The sequence below is a fragment of the Tachypleus tridentatus genome, chromosome 7 (genome assembly GCF_004210375.1).
Source record: "Tachypleus tridentatus isolate NWPU-2018 chromosome 7, ASM421037v1, whole genome shotgun sequence".
NCBI lineage: Eukaryota > Metazoa > Arthropoda > Merostomata > Xiphosura > Limulidae > Tachypleus > Tachypleus tridentatus.
This window is the reverse complement of record NC_134831.1, coordinates 1560898-1585461: the sequence shown is the minus strand read 5'-3', so window position 1 is coordinate 1585461 and position 24564 is coordinate 1560898. Positions and strand designations below refer to the sequence as shown.

The 24564-nt window shown below is 35.9% G+C and overlaps 1 protein-coding gene and 1 long non-coding RNA gene across 2 annotated transcripts in view; one reads left to right on the top strand and one right to left on the bottom strand.

The window, feature by feature from the left end:
• LOC143254975 (meteorin-like protein) overlaps window positions 1-1569 on the top strand; it is a 39895-nt gene extending 38326 nt beyond the window's left edge. The window contains exon 5 of the mRNA XM_076509916.1: window positions 769-1569. Within this exon, the coding sequence (XP_076366031.1) occupies window positions 769-1097 (329 nt within the window). The 3' untranslated portion in view covers window positions 1098-1569. The remainder of the gene's footprint in view (window positions 1-768) is intronic.
• A 12205-nt stretch (window positions 1570-13774) lies between these two features.
• Window positions 13775-19369, bottom strand: LOC143254974 (uncharacterized). Its single transcript, XR_013030398.1, has 2 exons — window positions 19024-19369; window positions 13775-15127 (listed from the first exon to the last, which is right to left on the bottom strand). It is a non-coding gene; the product is annotated as an uncharacterized LOC143254974 (long non-coding RNA).
• Between the last annotated feature and the right edge of the window lie 5195 nt (window positions 19370-24564).

Genomic DNA, 24564 nt, shown 5'->3' with positions numbered 1-24564 from the left:
GTGAATGATCCTAAAGAAATATATAAGTGCGTGATACTCTCACAGTTTAGCCAGGTGGTTAAGGTACTTGACTCGTAATCTGAGGGTTACGGGTTCGAATCCCCGTCACATCAAACATACTCGCTCTTTCAGGCGTGGGGGCGTTATAAGGGACGGCAATCCCACTATTCGTTGGTAAAAAAATAGTAGTCGAAGAGTTGATAGTAGGTGTGATGACTAGCTACCTTCCTTCTAGGCCTGGCATGGCCAAGCGCGTAAGGCGTGCGACTCGTAATCCGAGGGTCGCGGGTTCCCGCCCGCGTCGCGCTAAACATGCTCGCCCTCCCAGCCGTGGGGGTGTATAATGTGACGGTCAATCCCACTATTCGTTGGTAAAAGAGTAGCCCAAGAGTTGGCGGTGGGTGGTGATGACTAGCTGCCTTCCCTCTAGTCTTACACTGCTAAATTAGGGACGGCTAGCACAGATAGCCCTCGAGTAGCTTTGTGCGAAATTCCAAAACAAACAAACAAACAAAACCTTCCTTCCAGTCTTACACTGCTAAATTAGGGACGGTTAGCGCAGAGAGCACTCGTGTAACTTTACGCAAAATTCAAAACAAACCAAACTCTCAAAGTTGTTGTTTTAGGAACTTCCGTTTTTACGTATAACGACTACTAGTTGATATTAGTAGATAACAAGAGCAGGACGAGAGGCTTGTTAATAGAATTGTCATATTTTTTGGAAAGACGTAAGCGAATGATCTAATGTTTTCTTTTTTGTTGTCACAGTTATTCAAGGCACAATAAGTAGTCTTCAGAACCAAGACGCTTTCCTGTGGTCAGCTTTGACAGTCCAAGTTGCCAAAGTATACCGCGACTGTGAATCGCCTGTTGTTTCAACATCAAAGGACGTGAACACGGAAACTGTAGGTAAAAGAGAAGCCGTACTATACAGATTGATAAAATGTGGTACTAAACATGGAGTCGGAGACTTCATTTTCATGGGCAGAAGAATGCTGGGATATCCCATCCTACACTGCGCACCGAAACTACCAGAATGGCAGAAAGTGAGGAGAAAAGCTTTATTAGAGGGAACGAACCAGTGCCAACTAGACTGACAGTATACGTTAGTGATTCCTATACAGACGCGTGCAAAGTCCCGTATGGTGTATAAATATGCTAGCACACGCTCAGCACGTGATAAAAGTACTTCATGTGATGATTTAAACTTTCAACAAACAAACATTCTTTGCTCTTCAGATAAATTTACATCATTGGAAGAACGTGAAGAATATTTGTGATGTCAAGTTATAACGAGAATTGGCGGAATGTTATTATGACAATGTTTTCAAGTTGCGGTAATAAAGGCTTAAAACAACTAATAGGAACAAAACATTATTTAGGAATATTCGTGTGCTTTTACCATCTTAGGATAACTGATGTTACTGTGTAGTAACCAGTGTCTGTGTAAAAAACTTAGCCACAACAAAGCTTTTTGCTCTAAGGGTTTACTAATTAAAATGGGCATTTTGTTTCTGAACTGCTGTATTTGAGTCAGTAAAGAGTTGAATAAATGTATTATTTTATAAATAGATTAGTGTATTTCTGTTTCTTTACACTGTAATAAAATGGATACCAATGAAACAGCGAAGTATTCCCAGAGAGGGCCAGCTGTTTCCATTTATGGAATGAACTCTTCGAAGGATAACACAGGTTATGGGAACCAGTTCGTGTTTTATTTTTTCCAAGTTTATTAAAAGTTTCAACATTTTCTTAGCTCTTTATTCAAATAATTTGTTTAATGATTTGTAAGAACAACAAAAAAGGTCGTTATGTTCTAAGCCCCGGCATGGCCAGGTGGTTAAAGCAGTCGACCCCTAATCAAAGAGTCGCGGGTTCGAATCCCCATCACACCAAATATGCTTGCCCTTTCAGCCGTGGGGTCATTATAATGTAACAGTCAATCCTACTATTTGTTGGTAAAAGAGTAGCCCAAGGGTTGACGGTGAGTGGTGATGACTAGTTGCCTTCCTTCTAGTCTTACACTGCTAAATTAGGGACGGCTAGCACAGATAGCCTTCGAGTAGCTTTGCGCAAAATTAAAAAAAAAACAAAAACAACGTCGTTGTGTTCTGATGTTCATCTTAGGTTTTAACATCCCCACCCCAAGTTGGACAGCGGTATGTCTGTGGACTTACATAGCTTAAAACCGGGTTTCGATACCCGTGGTGAGAAGAGTACAAGTATCCCTTTGTGTAGCTTGGTGCTTAACTACAAACAAAGGTTTTAACAAATTTTTAGCTAGTTTATTTTAACCGATAAGATGGATAAATGTGGTTTGTCTTGATTAAAACATGATGTTACGAATTGCGTAAAATAAGTGATAATTATCAACAACGACTGTTTTAACCGCGATTCAATTTCACAGTTTTTGCATTAACCTGATTCAATTCTGTTACGTGTAAAAAAACAAACAAACTGAAAATAGAAATTTAAAAATGTAAAATGTAGTTACTAAAGAATAAATACAGGTGGTTCTTGCAAACGGGAGTTACAAAAAATGAGTAACACTTATTGCAGGTGTGAAAGAGACAACTGGCACAAACATCAGCTGCTACCAACATGATGGAATTTCAAATGACTTGAAAATTACATTATCTGTCTGTTAAGCCTATTCGTCCTAATGGTATAGTATCTAATAACTTATAGAAGTTGAAAAAAGTTGTCTCACCGTCTAGTACACGCAGTCCCGAAAGTTGCCCGATAGGCGAGTAAAGTTTCCATCTGTCCTGTAACGAAATAGTTTGAAAATTCAGTTACTTATATCTTTCGTTTGATAAGATACCTAACTAGTTACATACCTAACTACATGTGTAGTACCTAACTACAACACATGTGTAGTAGTAAGTGTTTTAAAATGAAGCATTTGTTATGAATATTGTTTTAGGGTATCTTTCATTATTCGAACATTCTACCTAACAGATTGGACCTGTTCGATTCATGTAATATACAGACTTGTTTTGTCCGATCCGTGTAATATTCAGACTTGTTCCGTCTGATCCGTGTAATCTCCAGACTGGATCTTTTCGATCCATGTAATCTCCAGAGCAGGTCTATCCGATCCGTGTAACATCCAGATTTGTTCTGTCCAATTCGTGTAATCCTCAGACTTGTTATGTCCGATCCGTGTAACATCCAGATTTGTTCCGTCTGATCCGTGTAATCCTCAGACTGGATCTTTTCGATCCATGTAATATCCAGAGCTGGTTATCTCGATCCGTGTAATATCTAGACTGGATTTGCTCGTGTAATCTCCAGCTATCTTATGTCCGATCCGTGTAACTACCAGATCCTAATGGTTACGCTCATAGTTTTGAACCCATACATGAAGAAACAAAAACTGATGCAGGAAATGAGCTTAATAAGATGTTCAACTTGAACTGTTGTTAGATGTTTTTGGTTCATTTGCATCCATTATGGTATGAATATTTACCGTTTTACCAACATGGGAAATTAATGATGGTTGATGCAATAATTGGTGTGTTGGGTAATAAATACTTAATACTAAACAGATACAAAATGTTTCATACCAAGGATGGCATTACTAAAATAAACTTTAACTTCCGGGGAATTGAGATGGTCCGGCATGGCCAAGCGTGTTAAGGCGTGCAACTTGTAATCTGAGGGTCGCGGGTTTGCATCCCTGTCGCGCCAAACATAATCACCCTTTAAGCCGTGGGGGCCTTATAATGTGACGGTCAATTCCACTATTCGTTGGTAAAAAACTAGCCCAAGAGTTGGCGGTGAGTGGTGATGACTAGCTGCCTTTCTTTTAGTCTTACACTACTAAATTAGGGACAGCCAACACAGATAGCCCTCGAGTAGCTTTGTGCGAAATTCAAAAAACAAACAAAACGGGGATTAAGGTAGATCTTTTATAATTTATATAAATACTTTGCAATCTAATAAAATTAGTTAACTTTGTGTATTTTATTATTTTATCTATAATTTGAAATCCTTTTGGTAACTGTTAGGGGTGGGGGAAATGTGTGTGTATGTGTGTTTTTATAGCAAAGCCACATCGGGCTATCTGCTGAGCCCACCGAGGGGAATCGAACCTCTGATTTTAGCGTTGTAAATCCGTAGACTTACCGTTGTACTAGCGAAGAACGGTGGTGAAAATGTGTATAATTCTGTGATTGGCCTTTGATCTACCAGAACATTGAGAGAAGTTTTATAATTGGAGTACCCGTCCGTTGAACGAGAGAAATGATCCCCCGCTAGTACAGCGGTAAGTCTCCGGATTTACAACGCTAAAATCAGGGGTTCGATTTCCCCCGGTGGACTCAGCAGATAGCCCGATGTGGCTTTACTGTAAGAAAACACACAAACACACGAGAGAAATAAAAACTCGTTTGTAACAAAATATAGAAAATTGTACTTAAAAGTGCAATATAAATAGATAAAGGTACCAATATTGAAAAGAAAGACATACTGTCTTCAAGAATTCTATCAATATGAAATTAGATGGGGGCTCAACCCCCCTAATGACCTTCCTCATGTCATCTTGTGTCACTGTGTCAAATTTGATGCTGACTGATTAAAAAATGTGGAAACATACAAGGAACAGACATACATATTGATGAAGTAACAATACTTCATCCACAAAAGAGGAGGCAGTAGGAACCCATCACATAAACTAGAAGAATCTTTAAGGATGAGACACTGATAAACGAAAGCTAGTAGCATTTCTTACTCTCTGAACTATCGGGTGGTGTTTCGCATGTGATCTAAGCTTTAAATATTTTTTTACTAATTGATTTACTTAATAGCTTAAAACGTCATTAGGTCGAAGAAACAATGATCGACAGGACATAACATTCCTTAGTTTCTGAACTAAGAATCATAGTTCAAGTGAATAAAATATTCATAGAATATCGGATGATATCTAGTCAAATGTCAACAGTTAAGATTGTCACTAATCAAAGAAGTGGCATTCTTTGTTCTCCATGCTGTCAGATGACGCACCATGTAATGTATTCATTATATTTTGGCGATTTATTCTTGATTACAAAGTAAACACAGTGACTGAAGATATTTCAGTCCTTTGAGCTACTGAATGAATTTTCATCTGATTTCTTAAAAGAATTACACCTATAATCTATCTTAATGGTGAGAATTCTTCGGAGCATGTTGCATTTTACTAATTAGAATTTTGAATCAATTACCGAGGAAGTATGCAAAATATAATAGCGATGAGGGTTTGTTTGTTTGTTAAATTTCAGGAAAAGCTATTTGCTAGCTGTCCCTAATTTTAATCAGTGATGACGAGAAAACCCACTTGTAGAGAAATATATATGTAAAAACAGTTGGTTTTGGTTGAGAATTTTTTTTATGTGGAGAAGCAAACAAAGTTTCGACCTCCTTCGATCATTGTTAGGTTCACAGAAAAAATTCTCAACCCAAACCATCCGATTTTACATAAATATGTCCCTAATTGTGAAATGATAGACTAGAGGAAATGCAGCTAGTCGACACCACCCACCAACAACTCTTGGGCTATTCTATCAATGAATAAGAGTATTCACCATCACTCTATAATGCTCCCACGGCTAAAAGGACGGGTAATGTTTGGTAACGGATTTGAATCCGCGACTTGAAGATTAGGAGTTGAGTGCTCCAGTTTACACTTTGTGTCGAGATAGCTACAAGAGGTTTGTGTAAAAGAATAAATGTATGGAGACGAAGGATTTCATTCATTGGTCACACTCTGTAACAAAATGTTTATTTTTCTTGTTCCTGAGCAGAAAGTGTTATTTCTCAATTGCTTATGCCTAAAGTAAATGAAAAGACCTGTTTCTCTCTTCAAACTTTGCTTTTGTGACCTGGGAGCGTATAACGAAAACATGATGGGAGACTATATTTGGGAGCTGATACGTGAAAGTGATTTACATTACAGTCGTAAATCTCGAAAAACTACTCATTTCTAAACATTTTCGTTCAATTTTGTATAACTTTAGTATAAATATATGTAAATTTTGATTCATATTTTGTTTTATTCAGACATTATATAAATAAAAATGTGCAAATTTGCCCATTTTTACATGAAAAATAGGTTAATTTTTAAATTACATTATCCAGGTTACAAAAGCAAAGTTTGAAGGAAATAATGGCCATTTTCTGCACTTTTACAACTTAAACAATTAAGAAATAACACATACTATCCAGGAACAATATTTGTGTTACATAGTGTTATAATTGATGAATATTTTTATTAATACAAGAAATATAATACTTCCATTTTGTGTGTGTGTGTTTAGAATTAAACACAAAGGTACACAATGGGATATTTGTGCTGCCCACCACGGGTATCGAAACTTGAATTTTGTGGTGTGAGTCCGCAGACATACCGTTATGCCAGTGGGGGGCATTTCAATTTTCACACTGAAATATTTGGCAGGAGGTAAATTTTCATAGAAAAAAACAACTCGTAAGATCCGTGCTATGGATGAAAGAAAGAAATTCACCAATGATTTCTCATAAAGAATAGGGCAGAAAGAACATATTTCAGTTGGCTTGAGTTGAAATATTCATGAACAAGTGAATTTGACAAATATTGAATGAAATTCATGTATAGTAGCTTAGATGTCAGAGCAAGTACATACATGTGATATATCCAATGTCTTATTTTTGTGGTTTGTTGTTGGAAGAATATTTTGACTCATGCAGATGTAATAAACACACAGTTACATCAAGTTGTACAGAATAATGTGTGTGTGCGTTTTCTCTTAGCAAAGCCACATTGGGCTATCTGCTGAGGCCACAGAGGGGAATCGAACCCCTGATTTTAGCGTTGTAAATCCATAGACTTACCGCTGTACCAGCGGGGGACGTGCACAGAAGAAAGAACAGGGAGCAACACGGCCACAGATAGTTGGTCAAGCAGAGACCAAAAAAAGCCTGGGGATTGGAAAGTTCTCAAGACACGAGCACATCACGTACATCCTTCACAGCAATGGTATTGGAGAGCCTGTAATAAGTGATGCTACAGTAGTTAGAGATATAACCACGTTGTGAGCCACTTTAACCTATACACTCTTTGATCCTTCGTTGGTACCTAGACTTTATATAAGTGATCGAATCTTGAATGATGCTGATTATACTGTTCCTTAACTAGCCAGAATTTCCCATCCCTTGTTGCTCAGTGGACCACCAATATAAATGAGGACCACTCCATCTCTTGAAAGATGAAAAACACGCTGGATAATCAGACTATTTCACTATCTTTAAGGTTCTTAAGAATAATATGTCACACTGCTTCTTTCTAAAGGGGTCAGATAATCTTTGTTTAAGATTTTTAAATAGCCGTATTGTTTAAAAGATTGCATACTCTATTAGATAAGCCCTTCTAAAGAGATTAGGTACTCTTTGTTTAATCTTTTCAGATATTGTTAACGGTATTGTTTTAAAAGTGCATACTCTATTAGACTAACTCATTCTAAAGGGGTTAGGTAATCATTGTTTAAGCTTTTCAAATAACCGTATGTTTTAAAAAAAATGCATACTCGATTAGATAATCCCTTCTAAAGAGGTTAGGTAATCTTTTCAAGTATTGTTAACCGTATTTTTTAAAAGTACATATTCTATTAGATTAACACATTCTAAAGGGGTCAGGTAATATTTGTTTAAGTTTTTCAAATATTATTAGCTACAATTTTTAAAATTCTATACTCTATTAGACAATCCCTTTAATGGGGGTAATCTATGCTAATTTTTGTTTGTTCTGTGTATGCACTAAATATATATTAAAGGGTTTACCATATTTTGTATTATAAACTTTCGAAATGTAATGTTATTGTTAGCATGGCGTGGCCAGATGGTTAAGGCAATCGAATTCGCGTCGCACTAAACATGCTCGCCCTTTCAGTCGTGGGGGCGTTATAATGTAAAGATTAATCCCACTATTCGTTGGTAAAAGAGTAGTCCAAGAGTTGGCAGTGGGTGTGATGACTAGCTGCCTTCCCTCTAGTCTTACACTGCCAAATTAGGAACGGCTAGCGCAGATAGCCTTCGCGTAGCTTTGCGCGAAATTCAAAACAAACCAAGCATGGCGTGTGTTATTGATTTACCCCTAGTGAGACAGAGATAAGTCTACTTACTGACTTCCAGTGTTAAGGTCCAGTCTTCAGCTCCTTGTAACGGATACAACACATAGCTCAATGTGATTTTGTTCTAAAAATACAAACGTTTTGAATTAGAGTTTTTCCAATTGTATTTTATTATTGCTAATATTTCAATAATGTATTTTGTTGTAATGAATTATGTTGAATGACAGTTTATTTTAAGCCTTTATTTAAAAGTAATGTCATGTTTTTATTTTTAAGGGTTGTGTTGTCAACATAGCGTGCACGTGTTCTAAGGAATAAAATAAAGTCAATGTTGTTCTTAACCAGCTCGTGAGTTTAAAGTTAATTTAATGTTGTTCTTCACCAGCTCGTGAGTTTAAAGTTAATTTAATTGTCGGCTTGTAGTCAATCCTGGAATAGAAATGGGAAGAATTGTGATATATGAATATATCATGTCTTTACTATTAACTTGAGTAATATAGAAATGTTATTGTAGAGTGTTTCTATTGAGTTTTTGGATGAAAACCTCAGTACAGAAAACCGTTCGAATTTTTCGATTCCAGCGTGATATGGTGCCTCTTTGCCTTTCCGTTTTTCGTATTATTTTACCTGTTGAAAGGCAGAGACGTCCTTTCGCTGGCACAAAAGACAAATTTGATATCTCTGGAACTGCGAATGTTAAAAGGGAGTGATAGAGTACGTGGTGATGTCATAAAACAAGGAAAATGATGGTTTTGTGAGAGAAATAAACCTACTTTCCTAGGTGTTTCCAGCTTGGCTTTCATCGTGACTTGTTCTACAGAGATTCAAACCACGAGAAGAAAAGTTGGATCTACTGATCCATTAGAAATCATCATGCTCTTATCAGTGCAGGTCCACTGATCCATTAAAAGCCATCATACTCTTGTCAGTGCAGGTCCACTGATCCATTAGAAGCCATCATGCTCTTGTCAATACAGGTCCACTAATTCAGTAGAAGCCATCATGCTCTTTTCAGTGCAGATCCACTGATCCAGTAGAAGCCACCACGCTCTTGTCTGTTTAGGTCTACTGATCCATTAGAAGCCATCATGCTCTTGTCAATTCAGGTTCACTAATTCAGTAGAAGCCATCATGCTCTTTTCAGTGCAGATCCACTGATCCAGTAGAAGCCACCACGCTCTTGTCTGTTTAGGTCTACTGATCCATTAGAAGCCATCTAGCTGTCATCAGTGCAGATCCACTGATCCAGTAGAAGCCATTATGCTCTTGTCTGTGAAGGTTTGCACTCTTTCTTTTTGTTATATTTGTAATAAAGAAAAAATGTTACTGTCTTTAAAACGTTTGCAATATGCTTGTTTATTTCTCACATAACTTATACTTTTAATGTTATATTAATATTGCCTCGCCTTGGATTTGATCCAAGACCTCTCGCACACCGGGCGAGTGCTCTACCAATTAGCTAAAGACTAACATCTAATGCCTTCTAATAAGGCAACTTTAACCGCTATAATAACACCACATTTACCCTTTACTACAGTGATATTGGATAACCTGTGGCGGTAGGTAACAATAGGTAAATCCTTTACCACGGTGATGTTGAAAAATAAGGGAATGTGTGACAACAATAACCTGAAGAAAACTCTGATAGCGAACTTACATCCGAGTGTGTTTAATGTGACGCAGCAACATCTTAACCTCTACGACATTATGATCAAGCTCGTGGAAAGGAGACAGATATTCGATAATCACTGTGGCATCTGAAATATCTTTGATATTTTTCTACCCAGACGAAAACATTTTAGTATTGCTAATAGCAAATGGAATGTCAAGGATAAAATTACCAAAATATTACATGCCTGCTTCATGTCTTCTCTCGTTTTTGACAGTCAGGTTGTAAGCTGAATATTAAAATATATTAAATACGTCCAAGGTCGGTCTGCCCACAAGCTCAGATAAAAACTCGCTAGGATATCAAGATATATTTTCTTGTTCATAAACTGGTAATACTGGGGAGATGCTGGAAAAAACCGCGCAACTCAACCTTTCATAAATTCTTTCCAGATACAACGAAGTAAAAAAAAAACTTAATAGTGGAATTTCGTTGTCACCGATAACTACAGATGATAGATATTCATTACAGACTCCTGAAGACATTTGAAAGTTCCCCTATCTAATTACAGCGTCATTTCGTTAGAACAACTGGGACGATAAATTCCAGTTGAAAACTTGACAAATGGCGTGTCCAAGTGTAGTTACTTCATGTAAACCACCCACCGCCAACTCTTGGGCTACTATTTTACCAACGAATAGTGGGATTGACCGTCACATTATAACGCCCCCACGGCTGAAAGGGCGAGCATGTTTGGCGCGAAGGGGATGCGACCCCGCGACCCTCAGATTACGAATCGCACGCCTTAACACGCTTGGCAATGCCGGGCCTAGAAGCTGAAAAACTACTATGAATCTGTTTTGTTGCTAATAGAAATAAATCTTAATATAATAACACTAACAGAAACTTAGGTTGTTTGCCAATTCACTTGTGTAATATTTCAGGATATACTGTAACCGGAATGTTATTGAATTTTAATCAAAATATTGGTGTAATGAATTATATTAAAGACAATTATGAATTCACAAATTAATAAAATTACAATAAACTAACTGTAACTGTTGGTTTGTACGTGTAAAGGAACTGCAAGCAAAAACAATACTGATAGCACCCTATCGGTCCATAAACAGAATAGTAAATATGTTTGTCAAAGAGTCCTAAATTAATAGCTGTCTGAACTTCAAACAGGATAGGAAACACTAATGTAAATATTTATAACAATGTTAAAGAAGGCCTTGACAGTGGTGTAGATTATTTAAATGTTTGTAGAAAATAAATTTGTCTCGTATTTAAATCCTCAGACGAGAGTCTGTGATAATCTGAAGTTGTGTATTGACCATGTTTTTATTAATGGTCCGTGAACAATCGTATCAAAGTTGTATTTAAAACTAATATCATGGATCAGAGTTCTATACATGGTTTTTAAAACTTCTAATGTACGAACCTCGAATATCCCTACCGTAAAAACTAAAATAATTAATTATTTGCGACTGAATGAAATTCCTAAGATGGAAAGGTGGCGTACGGTGTTAATGGAAAATGGTGTAAAGATTAACACAAATAACTGTAATTAATTTAAACTTACAGGAAACCACTCAACAAATAAAACAGTTTGTTCCTAATCGAGGAATACAATCGTAGATAACGCATGGTTTACTGACTTCGATTATAAAGGGAAAAATTAAGTACAAAAAAAAGGTCTGCACACAGCTCCTAAATTTTCACCTAAATATTATTTTAAAAAGTATTTAAATAAATAAAATAGTGGCCTGGCATAGCCTAGCGCGTAAGGCGTGCGACTCGTAATCCGAGGGTCGCGGGTTCTTGCCCGCGTCGCGCTAAACATGCTCGCCCTCCCAGCCGTGGGGTGTATAAAGTTACGGTCAATCCCACTATTCGTTGGTAAATGAGTAGCCCAAGAGTTGGCGGTGGGTGGTGATGACTAGCTGCCTTCCCTCTAGTCTTACACTGCTAAATTAGGGACGGCTAGCACAGATAGCCCTCGTGTAGCTTTGTGCGAAATTCCCAAACAAACAAACAAATAAAATAGCTTATTAAAAGAACTAGAAAATACATGTGATGATAACAGTTTATCGGAAAAACAACACTAACGTTAGGACAAGTTGGGAAATGGCAAATTTAGCAATTAATAACCGAGCTGCACAAATTAAAAACAATAAACAAATTAACTAATATGGAAAATGAGAATGATATTAACGTAGTAGATAATTCAAAACGGTGAGTATATTCAGAGAATATTTCACAATAGTTGGAGAAAGATGGCAGAAAAAATAAGTAAGAGGGTAGGTAGGGTTAGATGAAGAGGGGCTTAAATATAGTCTGGTACAAGAGGAATGGATGGTAACAGACAGAGACATGCAGTAGGGGTATAAATGAACTGAGGGGATGCTCGAGTCCAGTACGCAACGTCGTAACTGTCAAAATACTTAAAGATAACATCGAAAGTATAGTTAAAACCTTGAAACGTATAGTGAACGTAAGTATAAATAATGGTGTATTCCTGGACATATTAAAAACGTCTGTTATTATACAAATGTATAAAAGTAGCGATTCAAAACTACTGTTTAATTATAGGCCAATTTCAATATTGTCAAGTCTTGTTGAAGCCTTGAAAAAAAATTGTCTAAAAATATATTGTAGAATTTTTGGAAAACTAAACTTAGTGATTAAGTTATCAATATAGTTTTCAGAAGTGTTTAAGTACTCAAGATCTTATATCGTAAGTAGCTATGTACATTACAAACCAGCTGGACTAGGGTAGAAAACCGGCGGCCATGTTCCTGTACTTTCGGTGCGATGTCTGAATTAATAGTTGTTACACAATATATAGAAATTAGAAGGGTTACGTTACATTGGTACCTACAGAGTAGACCTGGTTAGGTTGTACAATATAGGAGTTAGAAGGGTTACGTTACATTGGTACCTACAGAGTAGACCTGGTTAGGTTGTACAATATAGGAGTTAGAAGGGTTATGTTACATTGGTACCTACAGAGTAGACCTGGTTAGGTTGTACAATATAGGAGTTAGAAGGGTTACGTTACATTGGTACCTACAGAGTAGACCTGGTTAGGTTGTACAATATAGGAGTTAGAAGGGTTACGTTACATTGGTACCTACAGAGTAGACCTGGTTAGGTTGTACAATATAGGAGTTAGAAGGGTTATGTTACATTGGTACCTACAGAGTAGACCTGGTTAGGTTGTACAATATAGGAGTTAGAAGGGTTATGTTACATTGGTACCTACAGAGAAGACCTTAGTTAAAATAAACGGTGTTGTTAATGATTAGTTTACATCAGAATATTCAACCTCTCAGTCTTAGGATCGGTTCTTTTTATAATATCTATAAATGATCTACACAGCTTAGCAATGAACGGATGGTTAATTGTATTTGATGAAAATACAGCTCTGCTCTGTCATGTGATAACTGGAAGGAAACTCCCAGTATTCTAAAGAGAGAACATTAAATATTGGTTAGATATAAATACACTATCACTTAATATAAACAAATTATTCGACATAATCCCACGTAACACAGTTCCCACGGCTCTCGGTATTCATGAAAAGAACTGAAATTTAGTCCTACCCCTAACATTGTAACTGCTTTAAAGAGAATAGAATATATAAAGTTAAATACGGAGGAGTCACTATAGATAGCTGTTTAAATTGGAGGCCCTCTATATTAGGTTTAACTTAAAAAAAAAAAAAAGGAAGTTTGTGTACGTATTTGTAGACGGTCAGGATAGTTTTGTCGATGGATAAATTAAAGATATTACACTATGGATTAGTAGATTCTATTTTGCAATATGGAATTGCAGCTTGGGGAGAGGTCGCTGACTTTGTACAAATACAGTTAAGAATACTATAGAAAAATATAATGGTAATGCTTGGAAAGAAATCGGCGGAATCGTTTATTATATTATTGGATAATATTATACTGAATAACGGGAGACACCTTAACTACTCCCATTGTGTTACCACAGTGGGAGTAGTCAAGTGTGTGTGTGTGTGTGAGTTATCTAGGAGAAAAACAACAGTAAGACTTAGACACTGGTATTTTGTGGGTGTGAAACTTTTAATATTCTTACGTAGTAAGTAAGTACAATTAATAAACTCAACTATTAAAAACAGCCTAAAAATATTTTACTGATTTGAATTAAAAATAAGTGGTAGATAAATAATTTGAGATAAATACATAAACATTTATAATAATAATAATAATAATCGATATAAAATAAAACTAAGCTTAAATTAAATAAATGATAGTGCAATCTAAAACCGTATCATAGCTTAGTACAGCAAGCATCTTTATTTTTACAAATAACTATGTAATTACCAATTTACGTCAAACAGTATCTGTTGTTAAGTGTTTATTTAATAGGCAAGCCTAAATATTTAAAGTTTATCGTTTTGTTTTTTAATGTATAAAACACCTACATTCGTATGTAATTATACTGAGGCCTCTCGCAGTACAAGGAACTGAGCTCTAATGTAAGAGGTAATTTCCAATTTTATTATTGTACAGATAATGTACAATAAAATAAAATAAAACTTTTTTTTCGTTTACATGAAATAACTACAATAGGGTTTTAAATAATATTACACTGTATATTACTTTTTACATAGTGAATCTGGAATAAGCCTTCCAATAATATTATATTACGTTTTACATACTGCAACTAGAATAAACTTTCCAACAATATTGTATTACTATTTGCACCGTGCGATTAGAATTTGCCTTCCAATAATGTTATATTACCTTTTTATATTATAAAAAAATAACACCCGTATATCACAATTACTGATTCATTTCACTATGTAACAAAATTTTTACTTTTTCTTGTTCCTGTGCAGAAAGTGTTATTTTCCAATTGCTTATGCCTAAAGTAAATGGAAAAGACTTATTTTTCTCTTCAAACTTTGCTTTTGTGACCTGGGAGCGTATAACGAAAACATGATGGGAGACTATATTTGGGGACTTATAGGTGAAAGTGATTTACGTTACAGTCGTAAATCTCGCAAAACTACTCACTTCTAAACATTTTTGTATAACTTTAGTATAAATACATGTAAATCTTGATTTATATGTTGTTTTATTCAGACATTATGTAAATAAAAATGTGCAAATTTGCACATTTTCACAGAAAATAGATTAATTTTTAAATTTCATTATCCAGGTCACAAAAGCAAAATTTGAAGGAAATAATGGCCATTTTCTGTACTTTTACAACATAAGCAATTAAGAAATAACACATACTATTCAGGAACTTAATTTGTGTTACATAGTGCTAGTCAATAAATAGTAACAAAACTCCGCTGTTAACTGTATTTATTTATTCTGTTGTTCGAAAGAGGTTCCGTGATCTATTTTTCCTTTCAATGGTCCATGATGGCATACATCGGGCGAATCTGTAAAAAAATACAGAAGAAACCTCTTATAGAAGAATTGGCAAAAATACTTTATAGCAGTGTGTTTATGACAACCTCCAGTACAACAGTGGTAGGTCTGGAGTCAATGCTAGAAACTGGGTTTCGATACCCGTGGTAGGCAGAACAGAGATATAGCTCATTGTGTAGCTTTGTGCTTAATTACAAACACACAAATATTTTTTAATTCTTGGAATTTCACGTGATTCTTTTCAAGAAACATCCTTGTGGATAGAGAATATATGCTTATATAACAATAAACAAAATGTCTGAATTATACAAGACGAAGAAAGAGTATTTCACTGTAATAGTATAATAAGTTATCCCACATGTGGATTAAATAGAATACCCGTACGTCACAATGTTTGATGAACTAGCAGAAAACAAAATTCGTTTTGTTGACTGTTTTACGTTATCATTTATTCAAAAAAAAAAAAAATTTGAAAGAGGAATAGCCTTCAGAATAAAACCTACGCTCTGCGACTTCAAGAGAAAACTTCAGTAAAACCGTCACCGTATCACAAAATCTTTGCACAGTTCGCACGTGGGCGTCTAAATGTAGCACGTGCATCGACTCGAGCTACGTGACTAGTGGTGAAACTCCACACGTAAAATGTCATCAATCTGGCGCCGTGAGGTCGAGAGGTCAAGTCTGATGGAGATGCTTCAAAAAATTATAAAATTTCTGCATTTCATTAAAAGTATGTACATTTAAGAATCACACGTGCGAACAGAAAACCACCAACAGGTTTATTTTGGAGAGAAATACGGCTCTAAGTGATACAATTTGATGCAACACCACATCAAATGTCATAAAAAAAAAAAGAATTTTAAGGATGACGTCCTTCTATGTATTTATATTGAAAATATTCACGATTTAAACTTTTATATTTCTGCGTTACATATTTATATAGGTCTGCGAAATTGCTCGAAATGTTTTTCAGTTTATAGTTATCGTTTTAAAACAATGAATTATCTGGACTTTTTTTTTTTTTTTTTTTTTTTACAGAGTTTTCTTACGGTAATCATATCATTCAAACAAAGGAGGCAAAACTAGAATTAAATATATAAACATGATAAATTTTCAATACATATTCTAACCTAACCAAATCTTTTGAAGTATTATTGGGATTATGGCCAAAAATATTGTCAATAAAGGAGGTATGCATCTTTATATGAAGAAACATCAGAAAAGTACATTTTATTGAATATGCTGATGACCAAGTTGATTTTGAGTTACACTCGAAGTATTTAGCTAACTCTGGTAGAAAGGTATTAGTACACATATATATTAATATATTTGCTTTGTTTTCTGAGATGCGACTGAGAGGCTAACACATTATAAAACATTTTAGTCGGTTTGAATCAAAATAAACACGTAAATGAGTTATACGCTGAAGCATCCAGAGAAAGCGAATCGAATACCCTGTACAAAGGCATAAATTACCGAATTTAATTTAATATATTACTCAGTATATTTGCGCTATTTGCACATAAGAGTTGAGTTTTATAAAATTATATATGAAATAAGCAATTGTTTTATTTTCGTGTTGTAATACAGTAAAAGAATAAAAATGTTCGCAAAGTCCTGGCTATTTCTAATGAAAGAGTGAAGGCTTATAACGATGAAAACCCGGTTTCGATGATATTCACGGTAGGCGCAGCACAGACAGCTTATTTTGTAACTTTAGGCTTAACAGCAAATAAACAAACAAAACGCGAAACAGTGAATTTTGATTTAAAAACCATTGTAAGAGTGATAAGTTGTGTAGGTATTCCAAATTACATTCTGCTAATTGTAATTTGGGATTTTTCATTTACAGTAGCAGCAGTTCTGATATCGTGATCTTTTCATAAGATAACTACCACATGTGGCCATTTGTCAACGGAATGAATGATCAGTTCTAGAATTAAGCCTACAAGCGGGTTTCGGAAATGAGTCCTAAGCCTGTCCCAAACTTCTTCGAAAGATAATTTACTTTTAGAGGATTATGACAAAAATTCTTAGAAGCTGAGAAGACATCTCTGAAGTTCTTTAAATGAGAAAAAAAGTACTTCAGCATTTTCAGTAGAATGTTAGTTCATTCACATCCAGGGTGCAAAGGAAGGATTTTTTACTAAGACTAATTTTGTCACTAACGTAATTATTCCACAACTCGTAAGTAGTTTGTAGTGATCCATTGTCCAAATATACGTACTAGTGTTTCATGTGCTAATAAGTGTGTGTTTTTTTTTTATAACAAAGCCACATCGGGCTATCTGCTGTGTTCGCTGAGGGTATCGAACCCTTGATTTTAGTGTTGTAGATCCGTAGACTTACCCTGAAGCAGAGGGAGCTATAGATAAATAATCAAAACAAATAGTGGATCAAAAAATTAAAAGATTTTTTTCAAGGACAATAAAATTACTCTATTAACAACAACAAAAAACAGCCTAAAAATGTATGATGATCACAACAAAAGAAAGAAAAGGTAAACGAAAAAGCAGAAAAAATTTCTAAAGAAAGTATTTTTAGTATTGTAAGAATGAACAATGCTTTATATTGAAACTACAAATACAAATAAAGAAAATAAATTTATTTAACTGTAGTTTCAGAATGATATATCTTTCAAAACAATGATTCTCACACTATAAGGCGCGAACACATTTTTGTTTTTTAAGCTGAGTTTTACGTTATGGTCAATGGCTATACCTAAATGAATACATGACGTTCGTTTGTTTTGAATTGCGCTCAAAGCTACACGAGGACTGTCTGCACACTAGCCATTCCTAATTTAGGGAGTGAAAGCCTAGAGGGAAGTCGGATAATCATCACCGCCAACTCTTGGGCTACTATTTTACCAACGAAAAGTAAGATTGATCGTATCGTTATAACTCCCCCTCACTGCTGAAAAGAGCGAGCATGTTTGATGGGATAGAGGTTCGAACCTGCGACCCTCAGTTTGCGAGTCGAATGCCCAAATCACGTGTTGTCGTCAATCTTGGTGCATCTTGATGAAGACGAGAAAATATTATTCAAACAAATATGGCTGCTATGTCTGCTAATGCTTCATCAAGCCAACGTATGCTCTACGAAAGAGTTTAATTGAAAACAAGATGCAGATGGTAACATCGTATTCTTTCCACTTAATCAGATAAAAAAAAAAATTATATTCTAGTTTTCCAATAGACCTCCCTGTATAGAACGCCATAACTGACAGAACATGATATTTAGCACTAATAAAAGTGTGCTGTTAATATGATCAACTGGTTTCTCACTAGAAACCCATAATGGGCCAGTAAAGAATAATGTAATTTAACTTAATGTTAGGCTTACTGTGATACGGTACATGTATAATATGTATTATACTACTGCTACTGGTATTTTCAACCTGAACTGCACCTTCAGCTCACGTGAGTTAAACACCAAGTTAGAGGATCCTAGGGGGTCAGGAATGGCTATCCATAATTTTGAGTTTCTGACCACAATAATATCGTTAGGTGTCTAGTTTATTTATTACTTTTGCTCGAAATTTTAGTAGCAATAGAAATTTTAATATCACACCAGTGGAGGAAAAACAACAATATTACAGAGAGCAACATTCATGGGCAAATGCAATATGTCTTCGTCACGCCATCTCAACAAGGACAACATGCTTGGAAGAAGAAACAATAGAATAGTACTTCATCTCTCCATGGATACATAAATAATCCAATTTGTGAGTGTTTATTTGTTTTGAATTTCGCGCAAAGCTCCCCAAAGGCTATCTGCGCTAGCCATCCCTAATTTAGCAGTGGACCACTCTTTTACCAACGAATAGTGGGATTGATCGTGACATTATAACGTCCCCACGGTTGAACATGTTTGGTGCGATGGTGAGTCGAACGCCTTAACCTACCTGGCCATGCTGGACTCTGTGAGTGTCTGATTGGTCGAGACACTATAAAGTATTCTCAAGTGCAAACGTACCAGTTCATTTAACTACTAGAAAATCGCGTGCAACAAACGAACATCGTTCAACTCTTCAGTAGGTCAGTGTTGTTCCAATCTTCAAAATTAACACGACTCCTGTACAAAACCGTAACTGAAACTTTTATCGCATTTCATCGATGACCGATAATACTGTAGGAACCTGTATTTAATTATATCTAAAAACCCATAGATATTTTCAAATTACAGTTGATAGACCATGGCGAAGTGTTAGCGTCAACTCGTAACACAGCTGGTTCAACTAATACATTAACGCCAGGCCTAAATCCTAGCGATTATTTACTCTATTACTTGTAAGTTGAGCGGCTGTTATTTGACACCAAATAATGTGGTCACGTGATCATCAGAACCGACAGATCATCGTTTCTAGTAAACACGGCCAGATGTCACTACTAAGCAGCTCGCATTTCACTCATAATAGTCGTTAAATTACAGAAGATCAAAGCGACTTTTCGAGTGACATATCCGCTTTTTCTGGAGTTCTTTTATTATTCACAAACCCGATATTCATGAAATCATGGTCTTAAAGCTGAAGCTTCTTCGAAACAGGACAAGCGATGTCCAAGATGGCGTGGCGACACATGGCTGAATGCATGCGTGGAGAATAGATTCTACTGTTATATATAAAACTGTGGGATGATGACGTTTGGATGTGAAAAGAAGATATTCTTATTTTGGGTACTAAAGTATAGTATTTCTGGACGTTGCTAGTGATTTGTTAACTTTCCAAGAACCTGCTTTAATGAATAGGTGTTTCAGTAATAAACTTACGTCAAAGGTCTTGAATTAGAGGGAAAATCAGGGCGAGTGTCCTTTTATAGTAATGATCCATTTTTATGGAGAAGTTGCAACCCCGGTTTTAGTATTATATGTATATACATATATTTATCTACAATAAAACTTAAACCATCAAAAACCATCCATTTTTAAAATATGTTTAGCTACAGTAAAGCTTTGTTTATTTTGAATTTCGCGCAAAGCTACTCGAGGGCTATCTGCGCTAGCCCTCCCTAATATAGTAGTGTAAGACTAGATGGAAAGCAGCTAGTCATCACCACCAACCGCCAACTCTTGGGCTACTCTTTTACCAACGAATAGTGGAATTGGCCGTCACATTATACCGCCCTCACGGCTGAAAGGGCGAACATGTTTGGGAGCGATGGGGATTCAAATCGAGTGCCTTAACCATCTGGCCATGCCGAGCCGTTACAGTAAAGCTAAAATGACATGAAATAAACTACCCATGTTTCAACGAAAGATATTGCGCGTGCTTTTTTTTTCTATGATTGTATCATTGATACTTGTTAACAATTAAATTTAACTAAAGACATGTTCATCTGTCTACACTTTGTGTATGGGGCACTTGGTAACAACTAAAACTTGAAGAAATTAAAGATGGATAAAAGTTTGATTTTTGTATAGGAAGTGCATATACGTTTATATCTTATACATTGTATATACATTAAAAATTTTTCACCTTCTTGTGATTATTTCTTCTTACATATACGTTTCTTCTGAAGGAGAGAAAACTTAATCCGGGCAGGATTTTTGTTTGTATGGGATACCATGATAACTTGAGACGTGAAAATTTATTTAACAACAGGACCCTGTAGAAGTTCGCATGTTTTTATTTGTACTGAACAGACGTCTAAGACGGTTTTCATTTAACTCGTGACGACACCGATACGAAGAGGATTTCTTCCATAACATTGCAATTAACATTAAAGTTATGAGTGTACAAGGGCGTTACACTAATATGAGAAGGTTAGGCCTAATTGATAAGAAGGGCGTAAACAATAACTCTTGTATATCAAAAACTGATTACGCAGTCTTTTCGCTTTCACGTTCCAAGTATAGGTTTTAAGTACAAAACTTGATAACCGTGCTTCCCCTTGTTTGATGATTGCAAACAAAGGGACACGAGAGGTAAAAAATAACCTGTCAAACTTTCCTAGGACATACTGATCGGATTTGTTGTTAAAGTAAACTCCTGCAAAAGTTTTCCAGTGCTCAGACTGAGGCATTATGAGAAGCCGTGAGGGGGCGGTGTGATCGTTTTCTGCTGGGCAACAACCGTCTCTTGTAGGAGGTGGGGCCACAACAGAGATTGCTGCTATAGTTAAACAGCATTTACTCGAGCCATAGAAATTTCTAAGTATAATGTTCCCTCCTTTTGTTTCGATGTTAAAGTGCTCTTTCACCTACACTTGATAAACAATAGGTGATTTGTTATCTTTAAGCCTTGTTTGTTATACCAAAGACAAAATCGAAGGTAATGTTTAAGGCCCAAGCTTGTAGTCTAAAAGTTGAAACTGCACCCTTCACTGCTTTAAAATATTTATAGTGATGGTACATAGTTTTGAATGCCATAGTTGTTTGGTTTTCGAATTTCGCGCAAAGCTACACGAGGGCTATGTGCTCTAGTCTTCTCTAATTTAGTCACACCAAACATGCTCGCCCTTTCAGCTGTGGGGGCGTTAAAATGGGACGGTCAATCCCACTATTCGATAAAGAGTAGCCAAGAGTTGGCGATGGGTAAACTGCCTAACACTGCTAAATTAGGGACGGCTAGCGCAGATAGCCCTCATGTAGCTTTGCACGAAATTCAAAACAGACCAAAATAAACCCTAATTTAGTAGTGTAAGAATAGAGGGAAGGCAGCTAGTTATCCCCATCCATTGCCAAAACATGGGCTACTCTTTTATCAATGAATATTGGGTGTGAGCGTTACATTATAACGCCTCCACGGCTAAAAGGGCGAGCATGTTTGGTGTGACAGGATTCGAACCCACGACCCTCAGATTACAAGTCGAACGTCCTAACCACCTGGCCATGCCAGGCCTTTGAATGATATATTTTAAAAGAGGAGCTTCGTGTTAAAACTGTAGTTAAAATACGTTCATAAACACAAGTTTCAACCGGTACTTCAGTATCGGTGTTGGTCATCACAACGGGTTTTGTTTTGAATTCTCCTCTATCATATTTTGGTATTTTTTGTACTTAAGTTTTCATCTGAAGTTTTGACATGCTTAGAAATATATATATTTAACGACCACGTTCTATTATTGTACTTTAACCAATTAACGAACATGTGTCCTCTCTTTACTAACCAATTTTTTAAACGTTATACGCACTTAAAAAAAGGTTTTAGCGCATTTTAGGTGAATTATCTATTTAGAACAAATCGAATAGTTTTAAGTGTGCTAGGTAACTAAGTGGATTAAGATACGCCATATGCCACAAAAACAAACTCTGAGCTTTGATACTGTGGTAGACAATAAGAGTAACAGTCAGTTCAGACAACGGCTGGTGGGGTGGTGTGGGAGGTGCTGCTGAGCGACTGGATGCTTTTTAATCTATCAGCTGAAAAATTAGAGACGGCTATGCGCGAAAGATAGCTGCTTGTGTAGCTTTGCGCAGAAGTTCTGAATCTATCAAATGGTGGTATAGTTGTGATATGACTTTGTCTCTAATGGTCAGAGGCCCAACTTTGAAAAACACTCTGGTTATTGGGTATCGTATTTTTGTTTTAGGAAGTAACTTCATTCTAAAGGCCAGTCCGTTAAATTGTAACGAGCTGTTTGCCAAAACAGGGTTAGTTGCAACTCTTAACAACCTCGAAAAAATCACTAAATTATGTTAAGGAATTATTGCCTGCGTTAATTAGGCTCAACTTGTATTGAACATATTTGAATGGAAACTATATCAGAGAAACTGCTCGTCACCTGTTCCTCCTAGTGGTTTAAAATGATAAGTCTGCAAGCTCATGACGATAAAAATCGGGTAATGGACAGAGCACAGATAGTCCCTTTTGTAATTTTGTCCTTAAGAACAAGCAAAAATATTTGTCATCCTGGGCGCACGCGACGTGATGTGAACTGTTTGTATGTGATGATCATGAGGTACACCCTCCACCCTGTCACGTTTTTGTGTCGCGACGTGCTGTGAACTGTACTGTTTGTATGTGATGATCATGAGGTACACCCTCCACCCTGTCACGTTTTCGTGTCGTAGTTTCACGTTCTCTCGTGGGGACTTTCGATCTCCTGGTTTGCTGCGTGGGAGAAGAACAACAAAACATGAAAAAATATTTAATAATTCTACAGAACTTGGTCATTAGTGACAAAACTGTAACCTTTGATAATTCTACAGAACTTGGTCATTAGTGACAAAGCTGTAACCTTTGATAATTCTACAGAACTTGGTCATTAGTTACAAAACTGTAACCTTTGATAATTCTACAGAACTTGGTCATTAGTGACAAAACTGTAACCTTTGATAATTCTACAGAACTTGGTCATTAGTGACAAAACACTAACCTTTGATAATTCTACAGAACTTGGTCATTAGTTACAAAACTGTAACCTTTGATAATTCTACAGAACTTGGTCATTGTTGACAAAACTGTAACCTTTGATAATTCTACAGAACTTGGTCATTAGTGACAAAACTCTAACCTTTGATAATTCTACAGAACTTGGTCATTAGTGACAAAACTGTAACCTTTGATAATTCTACAGAACTTGGTCATTAGTGACAAAACTGTAACCTTTGATAATTCTACAGAACTTGGTCATTAGTTACAAAACTGTAACCTTTGATAATTCTATAGAACTTGGTCATTAGTGACAAAACTGTAACCTTTGATAATTCTACAGAACTTGGTCATTAGTTACAAAACTGTAACCTTTGATAATTCTACAGAACTTGGTCATTAGTGACAAAGCTGTAACCTTTGATAATTCTACAGAACTTGGTCATTAGTGACAAAGCTGTAACCTTTGATAATTCTACAGAACTTGGTCATTAGTGACAAAGCTGTAACCTTTGATAATTCTACAGAACTTGGTCATTAGTGACAAAACTGTAACCTTTGATAATTCTACAGAACTTGGTCATTAGTGACAAAGCTGTAACCTTTGATAATTCTACAGAACTTGGTCATTAGTGACAAAACTGTAACCTTTGATAATTCTACAGAACTTGGTCATTAGTGACAAAACTGTAACCTTTGATAATTCTACAGAACTTGGTCATTAGTTACAAAACTGTAACCTTTGATAATTCTACAGAACTTGGTCATTAGTGACAAAACTGTAACCTTTGATAATTCTACAGAACTTGGTCATTAGTGACAAAACTGTAACCTTTGATAATTCTACAGAACTTGGTCATTAGTGACAAAACTGTAACCTTTGATAATTCTACAGAACTTGGTCATTAGTGACAAAACTGTAACCTTTGATAATTCTACAGAACTTGGTCATTAGTGACAAAACTGTAACCTTTGATAATTCTACAGAACTTGGTCATTAGTGACAAAACTGTAACCTTTGATAATTCTACAGAACTTGGTCATTAGTGACAAAACTGTAACCTTTGATAATTCTACAGAACTTGGTCATTAGTGACAAAACTGTAACCTTTGATAATTCTACAGAACTTGGTC